The following is a 22,143-nucleotide window of genomic DNA, read 5'->3' as shown; positions in this document are numbered from 1 at the left end:
AAGGTGGAATTTTAACAGTATTTCACCCTGAAATAAATAATTGCTTTTGCGTCCTAAAAACGTAAACCTCATACAGTTTCAGCTGCAGAACTATTGAAACGGGGGAAGGAGACCATTAATGTCATCATCATGTTTGTGTTGCGTTGAGACAGTGGCAGAATGGGGTGAGCTGGGATAGAGGATATAATATGTTTGTTACTGTCGCTTGATATTTAAGAAGTCAAAAAGGAGAGCTTCAACAGGAGTGAGTACACTCTTCCATGTCCTTTATCTCTCACACTTCAAAAATGAACTCTGAACACTTGTTTTTCAGTGAATCTAGTGATGTGTGTAGTTATTCTTAGAACTTCTATTTCCCTGTAGAAATTCAAGTGGAAAAATTGAGTCCATTGATGCCAAGTTGAACTTAGAGAATAAGGACTTCAAAAAAACAACTAAGATCACTTGGTTGGCAGAAACTCCACGTGCACCACTCATCCCAACTGTATGTGTTAATTATGAGCACCTGATCACTAAGCCAGTTCTCGGTAAAGATGAAGATTTCAAGCAATACATCAACCGAAATAGCAAGGTAAATTATCTTTTTGTCCCTTTTATTCCACAGAGCTTAATGCTTGGGGTTGTTTGTTTTTGCCATCATTATTTTTAATTACTTACCTTTTAATTTAAATATTTCATTTGTCAAACAAATAAATCATGTGCTGGTGTGTCTAATTTCTATGTTGTCCATTTAACCTCTCATAATGTCAAAATTAAAATTTGACTCATTTTCTCAGGTGTTACCTGGCATTTACACATCTGGGACTAGTAGTTTGAGGTTTTTGTCTTGATACATTCTTATGATATGGCATCTTCTTGCTAGGACTTGTTCTGCTGCTCCTGGAACTAACTAACATTTCAGCACTTCCAAAATCAGTAGAGCTGATGAAGGATACTGGTGATTTTCTGCATTTCCAACTATTTTTTCTGCTTTGTTAGATTTGGACTTATTTCTTTTAACACTTACAGCAAGAAGAACTGATGTTAGGTGATCCCTGCCTTAGGGAGTTAAAAAAAGGAGACATCATACAACTTCAGAGGAGAGGATTCTTTATTTGCGATCAACCCTATGAGCCAGTGAGGTAAGCTACCTAAGAATGTCCTAGGCAGACGTTGTGGGATTTGCTTTAGCTTGCTGTGTTTCGAGGTTTTCACACACGCACCAGCAAGAGCAATGTTGCCTGCAAATATTTTCCCCTTTACCACGACATTTCTGTGGAATATTTCTATGGAATGTTTCTGTGGACTGGCATGGCTTATAGCTTGTATGTTCCTACCTCTTCAAACAGCCTGAGCCAAGTACGTGACACTTCTCGTCCGCCCCAGCTAACTTGGACTTAGTAATGAGATCATGGTTTCCTTGTGTTTCTGAGTATATAAATTAAGGAACAACATTACAGATTAAACCAGGCATTTGCCCAGTTAGAGTGTGCACTTGCTATTTAATTGCAAGCTAGCAAGCATCTAAATTACACTGCATTTTAGCATAATATTATTACATAAAGAAAACGTGTACGTAACACGAATCAGCACAGATCCCCAGTTATGTAAATTTGGGTAACTACAGTTATGTAGAAAGATAAACTTCCAGTTGTGTGAAAGCATCTTGCAGAAATAGTAGAATGTTTGTTTCAATAAATGTTTCATATTTATCTTGAATTTCCTTTATTGTTGTATTTTTTTTCTAAATTCTTTTATAGTCCTTACAGCTGTAAAGATGCCCCATGCATTTTGATTTACATCCCTGATGGACACACTAAGGAAATGCCAACATCTGGGTCAAAAGAGAAGACCAAAGCTGAAACTGCAAAGAAAGAGGTAAACTTGTATTTTAGGGAAAGTGCCATAAAATCTATTACTGTACAAGATTATCATGCTGAATACTGCGCGCTTTTTTTTTTTTAAGGCTACTTCAGCTGTAAAAGGAAAATCTGCTCCACTCGTTGGTGATGCTTCTACTCCAAGCTGTGCTGTATCTGAAGGTCACTTGGTTCTTTACAACAGGGTGTCTGCACAGGGTGATATAGTCCGTGACTTGAAAGCTAAGAAGGCAGCAAAGGAAGATATTGATAAAGCTGTGAAGCAGTTGCTGGCCTTGAAAGCAGAATACAAAGAGAAGATGGGCCAGGAGTATAAGCCTGGAAATCCTCCAGTATCCACAACTGAACAGTCTTCAAAGCTTGAGACCTCTGGTGCCCTGGACAGTAAAGCTCTGTATGATAAAGTAGCAGCACAAGGAGAAGTGGTCCGAAAACTGAAAGCTGAGAAAGCACCTAAGGTGGCTGGTTTAACTATTGTTTTTTGGTTTGGGTTTGCTTAGCCCATTGTCCTCTGTGTGTGGAGGAGAATGGACTCTTATGGTTCCATGATTTCATAGTGATCATCATTTGGAGTGGTCTCTTTTCTGTCAAGACTCGTGTTTTCCAGTAATTATGTTTTAGTTAGATACAGATGACAGAGGTTGTGTTAATATTCGTAAAGATGCAAGTTGTTCTGAAATGTGGACAGGATCCACCTCACTACAGATATTTTTAAGACATCTTCCTGTCTGGAACTGAGCATAGAAATCATAGCTACTAGCAGCTGTGTTCTTGCCATTCTTTCTAATGCAGAGCAAGAAAAGATGGGAAATAACATGCTTTGACCAGTGGTTAAATACTGTTCATAACACGACTTGGTGGCGCCATAACATCTAAGTAATTGGGAAGATCTGAACTAATTTAGTGTTACAATTTTCCTTAGGACTGTTAGCATGTACTTTGTGAAAGTACAAAACCTCTGAATGACTCTACTAAACAGTTAAGAAAATGGAATAGGTGCTCATAAACTGTAGGTCTTATCATGAGAGGATTTATAGTGCACTTCAGAATCTTAATGTCTCTCTGTCTTTGTTCCTCCCTCTTTCTGCCCCTTCCTTTTCTCTTTCAGGATGAGATAGGTGCGGCTGTGGAAGTCCTTTTATCCCTAAAGGCAGAATATAAACAACAGACAGGCCAGGAGTACAAACCTGGAAGCCCTCCAGTGGTCTTTGTCCCTCCTCAGTCTTCTCCTGTTTCTGCTCTTCCATCCCTGTGTCCAGTAGACAGCAAATCTCTGTACAACAAAGTAGCTGAACAAGGCGAAGTGGTCCGCAAACTTAAGTCGGAGAAAGCTTCAAAGGTGTCATAGCAATGAATACTTCTGAGTGGAATAATAGTTTAGATTAAAACCTAATTACAGGTTTTGTGAAACTTGAGAAACAAAATACAAGCACGTACTTCCAAATTCCATGAAGCGCTTTCCCAAGTACTCTTGTACTGATATGGCTGACTTCATGAGTTCTATGCTAACGCAGGGAGAACCTGGAAAATAAATAAGTTCTTGGGTTCTAGTGATACAAGATAAGTGAAGCAGAATATGGGCAGTAACCTGGAAAAAGGGCTGTAAATTTGGTAGTAATTTGACAGTGGCCAGGGAACCATTGTTTGAGGGTCTGAGCGTTTTCTCTCATTCTCCAGTGTACAAAGTCATGGACTGCTGCAACTGCAGGGAACTAACCCGCCTATAAATGGGAAGCTTTCATGGCACAGACATCAGCCCTTAGGTATACAGTGTGATGAGGTCCTTTGATGTGCCACTCGGGTATTGTGGCTAAAACATTTTACTACAGAACTCAGTAAAGACATCTAACACTACCGAGTTGGCTCTAGAAGTTTTATAGTAACAGCTGTGTTAGTGCCATTCTAGTAAAGGTTGTGTTGTCTGAGCTGTTGTGTTACATCTCTTGTTGTTTCTGTCTGCAACTGCTGTTTTTCTTTTCTTGCTTCAGGAACAAATAGATGAGGCTGTGAAAATTCTTTTAAATCTAAAAGCAGAATATAAACAAAAGACAGGTCAAGAGTACAAGCCTGGAAATCCACCTTCAGCTCCTCCTTGTACACCTTCTGCTACGCTTCCACCTTCTGTATGCTGCAGTAACTTGGCACCCTGTAGCTTAGTGGATGGCAAAGCACTTTATGACAGTGTGGCTGAGCAAGGGGAGGTGGTGCGCAGACTCAAAGCACAGAAAGCTTCCAAGGTACAATTAGTAACTAGAGAGTAAGCAATTGTAATTCTTACCACGTCCTGCCACAGGGGGGAAATCTTTCACCAGGTAATGATCAGTGTTCTGAACTCCCTTATGTCGGGGTCCATAGCTTAGCCATCAAACCTGCATGGTCTGGTAATGCCACACAAGGGCACTCTGGTGCTGAATACTTTTCTTGACTCTGAGATCTAATTCTGACAGGTGTAGAAAGTCAAACTTAACCTCTGACATCTAGATGAATAGGCACAAGCATGGCAGGTGTCAACACTGCAGAAGTTTTGAAGGTATTTTGTTTTTTCTTGCTGTATTTGGGACAAGTGAAGATAAAAGTATCTAGTGTGCTGCAACAATAGCAAGACTTTTCAAAACTTTACAAATTCAGTGATAGTTGTGGAAAAGAATACGAGAAAAACCTCTATGTTTTCAGGAGCTGCTGATTTTTTCCGCCTGTACTTCTGCCTTGCAGGATTGGTTTTGGTGTTGGGTTGTTTGTGTTTGGTTCAGGTTTGTTTGTGGGGTTTTGGTTTTGTTTTGTTTTTTTAAAAGCTCTTTTCTAAACCAGTTTATTATATTCTAACTGGCCAAGTGGGCTAGTGAAGCATTCTGGTACAGAGTGACAGCTCTCAAACTTCCTGCTGTTGCTTGGGGGAGAGCTATTACTTGAGTCCTCCCTTAACAGTGAAGCGCTGTTTTGCTAGATGGAAATTTTATTTTCGTAGCCTGAAAATCAATGCTCTTTAATTCAGTTCTCTCTTATTCTTACCAGCATGTCTTGCTATTTGTCCTCCATATAGGATGAAATAGATGAAGCAGTAAAACTCCTTCTCTCTCTAAAAGCTGACTACAAGGAAAAGACTGGGCAGGACTACAAGCCAGGAAATCCACCAATAGCTCGAGGCACTTTGCCCCAAGCATCAAACACAGTACCCAGTGGTCCAGACACACCCGAAGCTAAAGCCCTGTTTAGCAAAGTAGCTCTTCAAGGAGATGAAGTTAGGAAATTGAAATCAGAAAAAGCAGAAAAGGTAAAAACGTACTGTAATATAAAATCATACTTAATGTACATTTAATTCTAAAAATCTATTTTAAAGATTATGGGAAGTAGAAATGCACATTTAGAATAGGCAGCACTTGCATTCTGAGATCTGAAAAGTACTTTTAACATTATCCTAATCAGATATGGTCCTTAAAATTTTAATGCATTTAAGTGTTGGCTTGGATGTCCATAATGCCATCCATAGATCCATTTTAATTTTTTTGATAGACCCATTTTATTCCTGTGATTTCTGTATTAATTTATCTTTTTTTGTTGTTGTTCCTCAAGGAAAAGATAGATGCAGCTGTTAAGGAACTTCTTGAGTTGAAGGCCCAGTATAAGTCTGTTGCTGGAGTTGACTATAAACCAGTTTCTGCTGGTGGTGCTGATGACAGAGACAAGAAGAAGAAAGAGAAAGAGAACAAGTCTGAAAAGCAGAGTAAGCAACAGAAGCAAAATGACGGCCCAAAAAAAGAAGCTTCGCAAGGGCAGAGTGGTAATGAACTCCCCTCAAATGGATCAGGAGAGGGTCAAGGCCCTAAGAAACAAACAAGGTAAAGATGTGATCTTTAATTTATTTGCTAGAAACCTCACCTGTTAACCTCTATTCAGAGTCAGTTTTACAGGTTTCTCATTTCACTTGAAAGTGTGTACATTTGCAAAATAACCGTGTTCATTTTCATATTGAGGATCAAGTCAGAAGCAAGTTACCAAAGGTTATTTAGTGTCTGTTGTACCTCAGCATCCTACTGAGGAAAAACCTACCTAGCCTGTTGTCGTGGTTTAGCCCCAGTTGGCAACTGAGCACCACATAGTCCGCTTGTCTCCCCCTGACAAGTGGGATGGGGGAGAGAATTGGAAAAAACCCTATGGGTTGGGATAACAGAAGTTTAATAGGACAGTAAAGAGAGAGGAAACACACAGAAACAAGTGATGCATGACACAGTTGCTCACCACCCAGTGATCGATAGCCCGTCCCCAGGCAGCAATCCCCCTGGCTAACTCCCCCCAGCTTATACACTAGGCATGATGCCTTTTGGCGTGGAACGTTCCTTTGGTGGGTTTGGGTCAGGTGTCCTTGGCTGTGTCTCCTCCTTCATGTAGAGAAGAAGCTGGGAACACAGGGGCAGTACCAAAAGCTGAAAATGTCTTTGCTTTACTGAAGGCATTACCTGGCAACAACTAAACCATCAGTTATCAGCATTTTTTTCAGCACAAATCTGAAACATAGCCCCATGCCAGCGACTGTGAAGAAAATAACGATCTCAGCCAAAACCAGCTGTCCTGTGGAAAGCATAAAGCAGGGTGCCCCCTCTGTTACTGTGGGTGCTGTTACTGTCATTGAGAACTTCTGTGCCTTGTTATTTGCTTCTGCAAACATGCTGCTGTATCTTGCTCAGATAAACCCTGGATTAAAAAAACCCAACGAACCAAACAACCAAACCAAACCAAACCAAAAAAAACCCCACACCCTTATGCTTATTTCATTGTACCAGGGTTTTCCAAATATTTACTGCGAGTGCCATGAGAAGTATGTAGCCCAGCCCAGAACAAGGCTGGGTTAATGGTGGATGATTGCTGTGTTTCTCCTCTCCTGCTCCCACCCTGAAAGTTTAGAACTCTTTCCACAGCATGTATTGGTCAGCACTGTTTATTGTTTCAGATGCAGAAATCACATATTAGAGGCAGAGATGTGGTTATTTTGTGTAGAAATTATACCAGAAAACATGCAATTTTCACCCTAATTTTTCTGTTTGTAGAGATACAAAAAACTTTTGTCTACTGTCATTTCAGTCTGGTGGGTTTAGCCCTTTTTAGAACCTTGTCATTTTACTGGTTATCTTTATTTTGGTGGTAGGGTCAGTTTTCTGTCTGGAACAGTGTGACTGACATTCACGTAAATGGTGAATTCAAGCTGCATGTATTTACTGAAATCGTGGCCAGCGGCTGTGTAAGAAGTTTTTAATAAGAGAGCTTACACCCAGATCTGGTTAGTCTTAGGTTCTTAGCTGAGGTGCTTGGGTTTTTTAATGCATCATTATGAGGTTCTTTGATGTAACCATGGTGAAAATTAGAAAAGTTCAACTGGTAGAAGAGAAATAGAGCTCTTTTTATGAAATAGCCTTGTTAGCCAAAGTAAGGAAATGCTAGCCATTCCTACTAGCCAATACATACTGAACTGTCAGGGGAGGGGAAAAAAAAAAGATAAAAGTTAGCTTTATGAAGTAAAATGATTCTGTTCCATGAACCCTTTTCTGCTGTTCTTGTGTTCCCTCCCCCCCAAAAAAAGAAAAAAAGTTGGGATAAGTTTCATGCTAAATGCTGTACAGCACAAATTTGGTTCTTTTCTAATACCATAGGCTGGGTCTAGAAGCTAAAAAAGAAGAAAATCTTGCAGACTGGTTCTCTCAGGTAAGTGCACGTCAGTTTGAATTAAAGGATTATTTCATTCTCTTATAAATCAAAATCTGTTTGGGATTTATGTTTTATCTTGTATTTCTGTAAGTACTGGCTTTTTCTATTTCTTACATTGCTATCATGGTCTTAAATACAAGTGCCTACACTGAAGAGCTGCATAAATTCAGGAAGTATAAAGAGGATGAGGGTCAACCATTTCACCTTTCCTGCCAGTCTTCCCCCTCCCCGGTATAGATACATGTAGGATTTTCTTAATTCATGTATGAATTCCTCTTTCACTGAGAGTGCAAAACTTGAGTGAAGCGATAGGTGTTTCCCAAGCTTGGGAGTTTTATTTCACCTCAAGATAATGTATAACAAAAGTTAGTACCTGTTGATACGGAATGAGTTTGCTGGCTCATGAGGTTCAAAACAAGTGGAGCAGAGCTGATTAGTTTAGATTAGCCTACTTACAAAAGGTTGTAAATAGATACCGGTGGTGTACGTTGCCTCTCACTAGTATAATTTTTGCATATTCCCTAAGGAATAAAAATCTTTTCTGACATGAGCCTGATAAAAGTGCAGTTTGTTGGTTCCTGGAAATTAGCTACTGCCTCTTAGTTGGATTAATGAAATTCAGTTGTAATTAAGTGTTTATATTATTCAGGTCTATTGTTAACCTTAATGTTCCTGCTTAACTTTCTCTAATTATAGGTAACAAAAGCAGTCTCAAAGCAGATCTTTGCTAACTTTCTGAGCACGGAGACTTTTAAAGAGGAGACTTGGATTGCATGGCACACACTTGAATTGCTGAATGTTGTGTGTGAAATTGAAACTCCAGTATCTAAACAATCTTTTGACAGGTGATCACAAAATCAGAGATGATTGAATACTATGATGTGAGTGGCTGTTATGTTCTTCGTCCTTGGGCTTATGCGGTTTGGGAAGCTATCAAGAACTTCTTTGATGCGGAGATCAAGAAACTTGGAGTGGAAAACTGTTACTTCCCCATGTTTGTGTCCCAGGCTGCCCTAGAGAAAGAGAAGACTCATATTGCTGACTTTGCTCCTGAGGTACACTTCAAAGCATTATTTTAATCCGAGTACCAGAAAACCCAACCACTTAGTCTGCAGCTGGGTATGGAAGTAAGATAATAATTTTTTAATTATTCTTTTTATTTGTTTTTTTTCTTCCTTCCTTTAGGTTGCTTGGGTTACAAGATCTGGGAAAACAGATCTAGCTGAACCAATTGCTGTACGTCCCACAAGTGAAACAGGTAGACCCCTTTTCGTGCAGTTTAGCTGTAAAGAGTACAGTTACAGGTATAGGTAGCTGATAGACAAGAGTCCCTTTTGAAAAGTGGAAACCCATTTTTTAGAATGTTTTCTATAACTCCTTACAAAAATTTCCTAAATTGGCTGCTGCTTATAGCAAATGTCACAACGCTTTACATTCCCTTAAGTGGACTTTTCCAGGAAATGGCCACTGGGAATTTTTCCATTAATAACCTGAAGACTGACTTGCTTTGACTGAAAACCATGTTTGGTTGTTTGTTTTGTATTATTTATAAGATTTCTTCATCTCATAAGTCACTTCAGTCTTGCATGTACTTCTGACTATAGCTGCGAAACCAGCTTGTACTAAAATTTCCTCTGAGGAATTTAAACAAATGTACTAAGACCTAAGGCTGGATAAGTTTTAACTGAATCAGGTATGATACAGCATCCTGAAATCTCGAGGTCAGAGTTTAACCTAGACGTGTTTACATACTCTAAGCCGGTGACTCAAACAGAGTGTCATTACATACTAAGCTTAGGATTGTACTTTGACCAGCGGCAAGCAAGCTCTTTTGCAGAGACAAGAGATGAAGTGAAAGTACTCTTTGCAGTGAAAATATTATGTGTTAAGACAAAAAAATATGTTTTAAAGAGAATTAAACATAAAAGCATAGTTCTCACAGCAGAGAATGTTAAGCTTATATGTAGCAAGAAGGATTTGGCATAAACTGGCTGTATTGTGCAGATACCCAGAGCTGTTTTCCTTTTACAGTTATGTATCCTGCCTATGCAAAGTGGGTGCAGTCACACAGGGATCTTCCTATCAAGCTTAATCAGTGGTGCAATGTTGTGGTACGTCTGTACACGGTTTCTGAGTAACTGTTCCGTCATAAGTGCAGTGCAGGACAGTTATTCTGTGTGGGCATGGCATGATGATACTCATCACAGCACTTATTTCATGGCAAAAGTATGAATGTGGTTTATGTGATTGGTGTTTCTCACTGGTTTTAATAAAACATATTTTATCAATGTATATTGTTGATTGTTTAAGTAAAAATCTGAATAGTTCACATTTTATTGTTATTCAGTATTTTGTAACTTGTAATCAACAGGTTACTTATTTATAAACATAATTTTTAACAGTAATTTGACACTTTAATCATGGTGTTCAATTTTTTTATTTCCCCCCAGCGCTGGGAGTTCAAACATCCCCAACCCTTCCTCCGCACTCGGGAGTTCCTTTGGCAAGAGGGTCACACAGCATTTGCGACGTACGAAGAAGCAGCAGAGGAGGTAAAAAGCAGTTGTGCTGGTGCTTTTGCTTTCAGAAAGCCACCTTTACTCCATAGCAGCACAAACAAATCTTTTTACTAGGACCTGGTAGAAAACTGTCTCCTTTCCTTTGGGAGCCTGCATGAACAATGCCAAGTCTAGTAGGACGCACTTTTTTTTTCCTCAGATGTAACCCACGTCTGAGCCTTTAGTCACTTCAGACAATATGGTGAGTTTGAGGAGCGTGATACATACAGAATGTTTTCCTTCAAAAGGATTTTTCTTAAAAATCTAAATAACGCGTTCATATGTTAACTGCTAGAAATTTTAACGCTTCCTTTGCTCAGAAGACAGACGTTTCATTGAGTTGTCATGGCAAATCTTACTTAGCAGATGTTCAAACTTTTAGGTGGAGACTAGAAGTCAATATCGCCACTGGACTGGTATTTCTGCAGCGACTCTTGTTTTCTGTCATGGTTTATGGCTGTTGCTATTTGATTCATAGAAAATAACAGTCAAGGTTTAAAGCAATTGAAGAAATCTTGTTTTTTAAACAAACTTTTGAAAGTGCTGTATTTTTAAGCATTTTAGACTCTGGCATATAAAAGTATTCCATGGTTTAGCAAATGTAAAATACTGAGTAATTCTTAAGACAGTATGTTTATCGTAGGTGATGCAGATACTTGATCTGTATGCTCAAGTGTACGAAGATCTCCTAGCAATACCTGTTGTGAAAGGAAGGAAGACAGAGAAGGAGAAATTTGCTGGTGGTGATTATACAACCACTGTAGAGGCGTTTATATCTGCCAGTGGAAGAGCTATCCAGGTATTTATCTATTACAAGAGTATTTTTTTCAGTGAATACAGTAAGATGGAAGTCTTAAACTGTTGCTTGATAGACTTAACTTTCCACTGAGTAGAATTTTCTGGTTGCAACTTTTTCAGGGAGCAACGTCACATCATCTAGGGCAGAATTTCTCGAAGATGTTTGAAATCGTATTTGAAGATCCCAAGAAACCAGGGGAAAAACAGTTTGCTTATCAGAATTCCTGGGGCATTACAACTCGAACTATTGGTGTAATGACAATGATTCATGGAGATAACATGGGATTGGTGCTCCCACCTCGAGTGGCCTGTGTTCAGGTGTGTAAAAATGCCTTAAGCTATTATTTTGTTTGCTTTTCTGTCTTGGAATTCATCATTGTTTTGTATTGGGCACCTGGAAGATTTAACATAGGATAGGAGCTCTCTAATTAGAGAGCATGCTGTATAAAGTTGTTAATACAAGTTGTTACGGTATTTGTGGGAGACAAGGTCCCTTTCATAGTCCATCCATTCAAAATAGTTTTATCTGTATCATTTGAATGAAAAGGGAAATGTATCCTTTACTTCTGAGAACTTAAAAGAAATTACTAGGATGTAGGGCCACAATATTATTTTAAAGGTTTTATAGTAAGTAGGTACTCATTTTCTTATAACTTAAAGTACATGTCGCGTTATATTGCAGGTTGTAATTATTCCTTGTGGTATCACAAATTCCCTTTCTGAAGAGGACAAAGAGGCTTTATTGAAGAAATGTAATGAGTATCGTAATAGGCTGCTTACTGTTAATGTCCGTGTGCGGGCTGATTTGAGAGACAACTATTCGCCTGGTTGGAAGTTCAACCACTGGGAACTTAAGGTACGTTTCTTCCCAGGAGGCCTTTTGAAGCTTATACGTGGGGTATGTATGAGGTATGTTGTGCGTGCCTTGTCTGCTGAAGGCTAATGTGTTCTCTAAATGAAGAATTGCTGCCTGATAATCAGTAGTAACTCTCCTTAATAAATGAAGAGAAGATGTTTCATGAGACGCTCTGTTTGCGAGGATTTGCTGTCATTAGTGATTTTTGAACTTCTGAGTCTCCACTTTATGTACCTGGAAAATGAAAGTAATAGTACAAACTACATGAGTGTTTAAAAAGTTTGTACTAATTAACACTTAATTGTGTCCAGCATCGCAACAATGCCTTCTCTGCACGTGGTGGGACAGAGGAGATAAACCTGCGCCGTGGCGACAAATAAGGGAGCGATTCTTTTCTGTTTCAAAATTACCACATTCCCCATACCTAGTAGTTGGGAGGAACAGTTCTGCTTCATCAAGTAGAAGGGGCTTTTGTAAAACAAAAATAGTGAACAGAATGAAACCGTGGTAATTGGAAGTTGAATAACGTATTGAGTGATGTTATGGGATGGTATTTTTGTTCTGAATTTGAAATTAATTTCAGTATGTTAATCTTCAGCATAAGGTGATAGATGCTCCCGGAGTGGTTAAAAGTTCCCATGGTGTCCAAGTTCTCTTCCCTTTGTGTAACCATGTTGGTTTTGGTTTTTTTTTAATGGATCCATGTTGGGACACTTTTTAAATAAAGTTATGTTTATCACAGAGGCACAGCATGAGGCAAACTGATGGTTTTTATAGTTGTGTGTCCAGCATAACACATAAACTGCATCTTTGGGCTAATTGCAGGCAAAGTGCACACACTTTATTGAGTACTGATAAGGAATTTCATAGGGTAAAATACACGAGGATAGTGTAGTAAGAAGTACAAGAACAAGATGGAAGTATTTTGCCTTAGGTACTTTTCAGCTCAGCAGGTTTCTGATGTTACCTCTGAAAAGAGCCAAGTCATTGGTACTTGTCTTACAACATCTGGCATTAGTTCATTTGCTCTTTCTCAGGGAGTCTTCCTGGGTCACCGTTGGGCATCCTCCATTCCCTGGGAAGTGGTATTACAGTTAGAAATACTAGATACTTTCCACCGACTTTTAGTTATGGAAACAGCTTTTTTTGTACGCCGTGAACTAGAATGTTTGTTCAGTTTAAGTGGTTTGTTAATAACAGTTTTGAATAGCTTTTTACCTCACTTTGCCATAGGAATAGATATTTCACCCTTCAGACAGGTTTTACTGTATTATTCATCTTTCTAGCATAAATAAGGTAGGGGACGTATAGGGAATCATGTGGAAGCTGTGACCTTGAAGAGATTCCGGAACACAAAAAGTGTGGAAAGTTTGGGTAAATGTCCAAGTTTATGAACCATAAAAGCACAAATCCGATTTTTAAAGCTCTCTGGGATGGCTGTCTTAGTGTAGCGCCGGTTTTGCTTTAACTGTCTTGGTATGACTTGCATGTTGGCACAGATGCAGTGTCCAAGCCAGTGGAGCAAGGTATAATGCACACATGAAGAGAGCGTGGATGGGAAGGACTGAAATCCATCAAAACTGTGGAATATGTGCTCTTTTTTTCAAAGAAACTTAAATGTGTGAAGTGGTTCCATGCTGAGACTGGGCTTTAGAACAACGGGGTGGGGCATAAGGGGGAGATTGAACTCTTCTGAGAATGACTTATTGTAACTCCTAACTTTTTCTTAACGTAGGGTGTTCCAGTCAGGGTTGAAGTGGGACCACGGGACATGAAGAGCCAACAGTTCGTAGCCGTTAGAAGAGACACGGGACAGAAGTTGACCTTTGCTGAACATGAAGCAGAAGATAGACTGAAGCAGGTTTTGGAGGAGATCCATGCTAACCTTTACAACAGGTAAATTGAGAGGTACATTAAATGGCTCTGCTAATCACAGCAGCACTTCACCCGTGGGAAGAATTTCTCACATTAGTCGTTCATGGGTGCAGAGAGACAGGTTAGGCCCATCTTTGTCACAATTCATTTTCCCGCCTCTGAAACTTGTTCATGTACGGCGATAGCAGTTTCCTGTTTTGCTTATGAAACAGACTGTTAAAGGTTGGGAACTTATTTTTAAAACATACTACTGTGAATTCATGTAAAGTGTTAATAAACAAATGCACCAGAAATAGTTCATGGGGTAATAATGCACAGGATTCGTTCCTGAAAGGTGCTTTTGGTAGGGGATTTTGAAAGATAGAAAGTTGTCCAAGAAACTTCAGTAGTTGAAGTTCTGTGTTCAGAAGTGTATTTTAAGACCCAAAGTCTGTTGTCTTTCACAGTGTTGTTTTTTTTATAAGTAATCAAATGCTTTTGGGGCTGTTGTTTGCATTCGCTGCATATGCCAAATCCCTTGCATCTCTCTCACTGCAAATTCTTGTTTGTAAAGACACAGAACAAGAATATGGTGCTGATCCATTGCCCACAGGCAATTCATCAACATTTTCTCTCTTTGAGGGCAGAAGTGTTAGAAAGACATAATCTCATTAGGAAGATTTGAATTAATTTATGGCTTCTCTTCGTGTAACAGTCTGTTTTGACTGATTATGAAAACTTAGTTCATTTGGCCAGTGAAGTTACATGCATAAATCTGCTCTGACTGGTATTTTTTTTCTTTTTTCCCTTTCTCAGAGCTTCTGAGGACCTAAAAAGTCATATGGTGGTGGCCAATACTATGGAGGACTTTCAAAGAGAGCTCGATTCAGGAAAGGTAAGGAAATTTACTTCTTTCCCTCCTGGTAAGTGTCTTCCCACACTTTCTGTCCCTTACAAATAATCAGGGGCTAGAAATCTCAAAGCTTCTGTATAAATACCATTGTGTTTTTTATGGAACTCTTCCCTCACAAGCAGAGGAAGCCTCTCCCGCAGAGCCTCACAACAAGAAATTAGCTTTCCCTAAGTTTGTGGTACGTGTTGTGTTCTTCTTTTGCCAAAATTACCGTATTTACTAAATACGACGTTTCAGGCTACCACCATTCGGAATTTAGTCCTATGCTAGAGGTGACAGGGTGTCTTGACTTACAGTGCTGCAGTTTGGCAATTTGCATTTAAAGGGTTACGTTTTTATCAGAAAGTCCTTTTCAGAGAGATTAATGTAAATATTTTATTCTGATTAAGATGAACTTAAACAGTGAAAAACACTTGTCAAATCTCATAATAGGGTCCAAGTAAGAGTTTAAAGTACATGCTATTTACGTCAGATGGTTCGCCTTGATGACCTGAGCAGAAGCCGTTGGGTTCATTGAGAATTACTGCAAGTCAGAGACCTCCTGGAGTTGATAGTAAGAATAATCCATAATGTGGATGATTGAGCTCTACTGACCTGGAGATCTGTGGAAAAAAATAAAGGTCTGGCAAAGTATTTGGAGTTTAGATGAGAGATTCAGTCTTCAGTAGAGAATTGAGCTGCTGCTTCTTTGTCAGAGATCCCCTGACAGAAGTTATTAACCCTGAAATTCTGTGACGAACCTCAGCTTGTGAAATTGCTCACATAATTAGATTAATGTGTTCAAGCAGTAGGGTCCCCAGGATCAAACATTAAGGCTGTGGATTTTATAAGCAGAGACCAGGGTTTTTTTGTGTACCAATTGGATCTACTCTGAAAATGTCAAAATTTCTGATGGAATATACACAAGGGCCAAGAATTCATAGTACTTCAAAAATAGTTTTAAGTTATTCTCGGTTAGGCTTGACCTTCCATCACACTCTTTTCTTGCATTTCTCTTGCACCTCAATTTCTAACAAGGTTTAAAGGAATAATTATGAATGTCAGAGAAGGGACTAATTTAGCATGTTCATGAAGTTGAGGAAAGGGAGTTTTTAGACATTCTGTGCATAGGTGCTAGGATAGTAGTACAGCCTGACTTTCTTCTACAAAAAACTAATAAAACTGAGAAATACTCAGTTTGCAAACAGCTTTGGGCTCTTTCTACTCACTGCAAAGTACTGTTTCCTTGGTGCAAGTGTCTCTGAAGCATCTGATGATTCCGGTGGTAGATTTAACAAACAAACAAACAAAATCTTTAATCTTGGCTTAACAAATAATTGTGCTCTGCACAGGTGTTCAGGTAGTACTACCGCCCTCATGTATTGTGATTTCGAAGTGTGCCGTCGCCTGTCTTTCACTTCTGAATTAAACAAGCACTGTGAAGCTATGCTTGACTGTCTTCAGGACAAAGAAATGGTCAAGGAAGACATAAGCTCTTAAAAAAAATCTTGAGATGTAGTAAACCTGTATGTAAAAATAAACGGAAGTGGAGGGTCAAGTTCATTCCAAGGGCAGGAATGGCATGGGAAGCTAGTTCAGTATTTGTATGTGCACATAAGCTATTATCCTTTAATCCTGATGAAATACTATACAGCCCCTTTCTTCTCCTTCTTCTACTGCCGAGGTCCCAAATGATATCCTCTGGCTACGGAGAGGGCAAAGCGCCTGGTCTTCAGTGTCTGGCACTTGCCGTCACGTGCAGCTAGATTCTGGAGAGGGCCAATACTACTTGTATTATGTTCAGAACTCTAATGTGGTTAAATTTGGAAATGCGAACAAATGTTTTTACATTCCAAAGTTGGCTACTCGCACCATTTTGGGACTTAGGTTATGTAAGTTTATTATAATCGTCGTATCTGAATTGCAAGAGCGATGTACGTCATTTTATGACTGTTTCGCTCTCTACCTAAATATGGACAAAATTTTTATGGCCTACATATTCTGTAATTTCTTGAAATTACCCTGTGTTAGCACTGACTACTGTTTAAGAAGAACATGTGTAAGCTGAAGTATTCCTTCACACATCACTTGCTCTGCCAAGAAAAACGTGCTGTTGGGAGTTCTGTCATCTTAAAATAATGTAATTCTTTGTTTTGTTTGGAAAACATGAAAATTCACAGTACTGGGATTAAAATGGAATCTTCATTAGGCAAGCACTGTCTTGCAGGATGTAGGCAAGCTTTTGTCATGTAGTCTGAGACATTGAAACTTTTCCTGAAGAACAGAATATTCCAGGAGAAAGCAATGTTTATACTTTCTCCAGAAGGAAGATGTATTGGGTTAAGAGAAAAAAAACCTCAGCACCTTGACTTGATTTAAAGGCTGCTTTTGGGATTGTGTAGGTTTTTTCCATGCTGCACTATGGAGGGATGTGACTGTGTTTGTATGTTTTTTCAGATGAGAAAGAGTTAATAAAATGTAATTGTAGCAATCGGAACTTTTCACACTCTGAGTGTGTATGCGACCTTAAGCTTTAGGAACCTTCCAGAGATAAGGATGATTTTTTTAGATGTATAGCTGATTTTTATGTTTTCTCCCCTCTCCTTCAGATTGTACAAATCCCTTTTTGTGGGGAAATAGAGTGCGAGGATTGGATCAAGAAGACCACTGCCAGGTAAAATATAACTGAACTGGGGAGTATCTGTCAAGATCAAAATGGTTTGAATATGAAACAGAAATGTGGAAGATACCTCCGGGTGTAACACTGATGGTCAGTCCTCACCCTTTGACCAATGTGCATATTTCAATATATTTACTCCCTTAGTTCAGAAAATTTCATAGAATCACAGAAGGGTTTGTGTTGGAAGGGCCCTTACAGACCATCCAGTTCCAACCCCCCTGCCACGGGCAGGGACACCTTCCACTAGACCAGGTTGCTCAAAGCCTCATCCAGCCTGGCCTTGAACACTTCCAGGGATGGGGCATCCACAGCTTCTCTGGGCAACCTGTTCCACTGCCTCACCACCCTCTCCGGGAAGAATTTCTTCCTGATATCCAATCTAAACCTTCCTACTTTCAATTTAAACCTGTTACCCCTTGTCATGTCACTACAGACCCTTGTAAAAAGCCCCCCCCCGCTTCCTTGTAGCCCCTTCAGGTCCTGGAAGGTGCTATAAGGTCTCCCCGGAGCCTTCTCTTCTCCAGGCTGAACAAGCCCAACTCTCTCAGCCTGTCCCCATAGCAGAAGGGCTCCAGCCCTCTGATCATCTTCGTGGCCTCCTCTGGACTCGCTCCAAGTGGTCAATATCCTTCTGATATTGAGGGCTCCGCAGCTGGACGCAGCACTCCAGGTGGGGTCTCACCAGAGCAGAGTAGAGGGGCAGAATCCCCTCCCTCGACCTGCTGGCCACACTTCTCTGGATACAGCCCAGGATACGGTTGGCTTTCTGGGCTAGTGTGCTTTTGAGATTTTATGTATAATGCACCTTATTGCACCTTCATTTTTTATTTAGAAGTGTTTATTTATGAGTATGCTTTTATTTCAGGGATCAAGATCTTGAGCCTGGTGCCCCCTCCATGGGAGCAAAAAGCCTCTGCATACCTTTTCAGCCTCTCCGTGAGCTACAGTCTGGGGCAAGATGTGTCTGCGGCAAAAACCCTGCCAAGTTTTACACTCTGTTCGGTCGTAGTTACTGAAGTACTAGTGAAAGCCCCTCCGCCCTTCTCTGTGAATCAAACTTTTTTTAATAAGACTGAAATAGCCCCCAAACTTAAATCGGTTTTGCGACTTTTTAAATGACTCAAAAAAACAAAGCCATAAACCCCGCCCCTCCCTCCCCTCCCCCAATTGTCAGTCTTAGGCTAGCAGTAATTCAGTCTTTTCTGTAAACATCTCTAATAATAAACATGTACTGTGAGCTGTAACACGCTTTGGTTGGCTGGTCTGCGCAGGTGCCCTTTGCTCGCTTCTCTTTTCCCTCTTGGTGCCTGTATTTTCTTGTACACGGAGAAAATGCCTGAAAGCTTGGGGAGCATGTCATCAACACTCCGCAGCACGGTTTACTGTGCCAAACTCAACTTTATAGATAAAACGTCTTTCCATTTTGCCTTCAGATTTTTCAGTTTTCGGTACAGGCTTGCCGCTGCCTTGTGGGTGCGGTAAATGCCCTTTTTGAAAACTCCCTCTGGAGCTCAGTGTTTCCAGGAATATTTTTGCCCCGTTGTAAAAGAAGTTTGAAAGGCTCTCTGAGACTGAATGCCACATCGCCGGTGAGATGCAGGTGAATGCCATTTCTTGCAGATATTTTGCAAGGCCCTGTTCCTCTTATCTTCTACGCTGGCATTTTACAGCTGTCTGACAGTGATACTGCAGTGCGTAATGCAAAGGCAATCTGAAGAGAGATATTTTTAGTGCTAAGTAATTTAGGCTGTGGTTATACCTACAACATGTTCTATAAACCCCTTTTGCTTTTCCTGCACTTATTATGTGGGTTTGGTTGTTTATTTGGGGTTTTTAAATTCTTCTCCCCAGCATGATTTCTTCCTGATCACAGTAGGGCTTAAAGTGTCTGGAACCCGGATGACTCACCTGCAGAGAAACCTGGATGTGGCAGGATTACGGTATTATTTAAAAAACACATATATTGCTTCCACTCTGAGCATAGGGTTGACTTAAAATAAGACAGTCCTGGCACAAAATAACTTCTGGATGACACGTGCTTAATTTGTTCCTTGTTTTTCCTGTATGTTTGAAGGAACCCCTTTCCTTGAAAAGAATTGAGTGAAAACTTGACAATTAAAAAGTTGGACCAGTAAGATCTTCCCCAGACTCTCTCTGGGACAATACTACATGTCTGCCTGTTTCCATCACCCGTAGTCCAAAAGTCTTAAGCAGACCTAGAGTCCTGCTCACATATCTTCATGCTTCTCTCCTTTTCAGAAGCATGCAAAGTATTTTCTTGTGCCCAGGTTCCTGTGGTCAGCCTTCCTAGTCCAAATTTTTGAATATTAAATTGAACCAGTGGCCTTTTCGTTTTGGGATCATGGACCTTGTGATAATGCCCCAGTTTTTCAGAGCAAAGTGTTAAAATGATGAAATATTTCAGATGAGCTTGCTCAGAATGCTTGGGGAACTGGGAAATTCTCTGTAATCCTCCTTGGATGGTGATTAGTCCTGAAGGGTTTGCTGCTGCAGTGGTGTCTTGAATTTATCTACCTTGCGTTCATCTCTAGGTATTTTCTCGCTACATAGACCGAGTCTCAGGGGCAGCAATGAGCGAAGGAGTTGGGGAATGATGTGTCAATGCGTACATTCGTCTTTCATTTTCAGTTGATGTACCAGAAGAGGGGCCCCTTAGGTCTTTCTGTCCTGGTGTGCTGTCTGTAACACCGACTGGGATTAAATTTTGAGAAAGAGAGTTGAATCTTGTGGATGCGTGAGCCCGGGGGGATGTCCCCCCAGCCTCGAGTGATGGGTAACCAAGACGAGTCTTCAGAGGTAGCGCCTAGGGCGGCTTTCATGCTGGGGGAAAGGGGAGAGGCAGTAACCAGCAGCTTCAGTCTCCTCAGGCATGAGACAGGCGAGCACTGAGACTTTCTGTCAGCAAACCAGATCATTAAGGCTAGATGAGCGCTTGTGGCTCCTATCGAAACGCTCTACAACCACGGTATTTTGAAAATGAGATGTGGAAGTTGTTAGTTGTGCAGAACAAAGGACAGGCAAAGCTGAATGCAGTCTGACACTGCTACGACCTTGTCAGTTGGAACAAATAGTCAATCTCCATCCAGTCAACTTGATCAAATTCATGAGTAAACCCGTTGACAACACTGTTCTTAGAAATCAGTTGCTCTCAACCTACAGATGGGTTGGTTTGAAGTCAGAGGTTTCATGGAAGTCCAGCCCCTTTTGTTGGTTGGTGTTTTAAGTTCTTCTCCCCAGCATGTTTCTTCCTCATCATAGTAGCACTTAAAGTGTATGGAATGTGGATGACTCACCGGCAGATCTCTGTGGTGATCGTCCCTGAGGAGAAGCTAATGCCTGACAGGGAGAGCCACATCCCAATATCCTTCCACCAGAAACCAATCTGAGATACCTGTAAAGTGCTGTAGAAGCATCCATGCTCTTAATTACCAGTATCAAAACTTTCAAACTCTTAGTAAATTGTGTCTTAAGTGTATGAAGCACAATGACACGCTTCAGTGGCTTAATTGATACCTCTTTGTGTTTATAATAGAACTGCAAAGCTCATAGTGTTGCTCAGTTGTTATAGTTGTATACTGATAAATTTGGGTTATGTAGCATAGTGAGGTGGGATGTAAGGGAACTGCCTGAACGTGGTGCTGCTCCCCACTGACAAAACAGAGTGCATTTGAGCATTTTGGCTCTGCTGCGAAGGGAATGCTTCATTTAGCTCGAGCTCTTGTTTTGATGATCGAAACCTTGTGTAAGGCAGGACTTTTGAGAGCTCTGAAGTTTGAACTTTAAGGGGAATAGCCTTTGGAAGAAAATTTCACTTGTGCTCTCTAGTTCAGATAATAAAATAATTAAGTAGTTGAACATTTCTTTAATACAAGAAGGAAGAACACACCATAGAAATAGCTAGCATGGAAGTAGTAATACAGGTAGGAGAGGATGAAAGGGAAGAAGAGCAAGTACTAGTTTCAGTGTTGTAATTAGTTCTAATTCACCCTCACAGGGTTAGTGCAGCTTGCAGCTGCAGTGTGCAGGTAGACAAATGGCCAAATGGTAGACATGACATCTGTCGGCAGGTGATGCTTCTGACAGACCGGACTTTAAACATAAATATTTTGGCTGTTGAAACACTATGAGCATAAAAAAAATAAACAAAAATTGGGGGTGGGTGTTTGAGTTTTAGGTTAAAAAGTTAATTCACCTTGGGATGTCAAAGGCCAGCAGAGACAGTTGGTCAGCTCAGGTTATCAGTATTGTTATCTTATCTCTCTGTGGCTGTACTGCATGTAATTTCCTTCCGTTTTGTAACTTATTGTAACAAACTGTGGGTATATACGTACGCAGATGGGCATTTCAAACAAAAACTGGATCATAAACTTTTCGAGGAAGGCACCTACTTTTATCATCCATATCACCTAGTGTGCTATTAGGGGTTAGACTCCCTTCGCCGGGGTTTGTGAGTAAACTCCTATGGATACACTCAGGACGTCCACAAGTACTGCAACGAGCGACAAAAATAAGTCACTGCTTCAGGCTTTACTCTGCTCCAGAAATGGCCCCAAGTACAAGCTAGGACTTCCCCAGCTCTTATATCCCCCTTGGCTTCTGGTTGTCCTTTCCCCAAATCTGACTAACAAGTATAAGGATTACTTGGGGATTTAGAGATAGGCAAGGTTTTCTAAATGGGAAGTAAACGGTGTGCTTTGGTTTTATTGTTAAAGATCACTGCTGTGTCTACTGGTCGCATTTAGAGAACGGCTTCCAACTTTGCTCCATATCCATGGGCAACGTCTAAATGTGCCAAAAATATGAGCAGTTGAGTGCTCCAGGTTGCTAAAATTGAAGGTCAATCCAGTTGCCTTTGAAACTTGCTATATGGATGACATGTTCGATTACCCTCGCGGGCAGGTCACGTTTACCTTGTTCTTAAAGACGTC

General features: G+C 40.3%; 1 protein-coding gene across 1 annotated transcript in view; it reads left to right on the top strand.

Annotated features, from left to right (window-relative positions):
- Positions 1 to 18,438, top strand: part of LOC104515101 (bifunctional glutamate/proline--tRNA ligase-like) — a 36,902-nt gene extending 18,464 nt beyond the window's left edge. Inside the window, exons 14-33 of the mRNA XM_010158952.1 lie at positions 364 to 571; positions 1,009 to 1,121; positions 1,740 to 1,857; positions 1,946 to 2,317; positions 2,968 to 3,198; positions 3,848 to 4,096; positions 4,900 to 5,130; positions 5,430 to 5,695; positions 7,502 to 7,553; positions 8,402 to 8,611; positions 8,742 to 8,814; positions 9,588 to 9,667; positions 10,007 to 10,108; positions 10,758 to 10,913; positions 11,033 to 11,230; positions 11,595 to 11,768; positions 13,504 to 13,664; positions 14,439 to 14,517; positions 17,124 to 17,188; positions 18,060 to 18,438. Of these exons, the coding sequence (XP_010157254.1) occupies positions 364 to 571; positions 1,009 to 1,121; positions 1,740 to 1,857; positions 1,946 to 2,317; positions 2,968 to 3,198; positions 3,848 to 4,096; positions 4,900 to 5,130; positions 5,430 to 5,695; positions 7,502 to 7,553; positions 8,402 to 8,611; positions 8,742 to 8,814; positions 9,588 to 9,667; positions 10,007 to 10,108; positions 10,758 to 10,913; positions 11,033 to 11,230; positions 11,595 to 11,768; positions 13,504 to 13,664; positions 14,439 to 14,517; positions 17,124 to 17,188; positions 18,060 to 18,210 (3,289 nt within the window). The 3' untranslated portion in view covers positions 18,211 to 18,438. The remainder of the gene's footprint in view (positions 1 to 363; positions 572 to 1,008; positions 1,122 to 1,739; positions 1,858 to 1,945; positions 2,318 to 2,967; positions 3,199 to 3,847; positions 4,097 to 4,899; positions 5,131 to 5,429; positions 5,696 to 7,501; positions 7,554 to 8,401; positions 8,612 to 8,741; positions 8,815 to 9,587; positions 9,668 to 10,006; positions 10,109 to 10,757; positions 10,914 to 11,032; positions 11,231 to 11,594; positions 11,769 to 13,503; positions 13,665 to 14,438; positions 14,518 to 17,123; positions 17,189 to 18,059) is intronic.
- Positions 18,439 to 22,143: the final 3,705 nt, after the last annotated feature.

Source organism: Eurypyga helias, unplaced genomic scaffold (genome assembly GCF_000690775.1).
Source record: "Eurypyga helias isolate BGI_N326 unplaced genomic scaffold, ASM69077v1 scaffold18999, whole genome shotgun sequence".
Taxonomy (NCBI): Eukaryota; Metazoa; Chordata; class Aves; order Eurypygiformes; family Eurypygidae; genus Eurypyga; species Eurypyga helias.
Note: the sequence above shows the minus strand (reverse complement) of the source record. Positions and strands in the feature narration are given on the sequence as shown.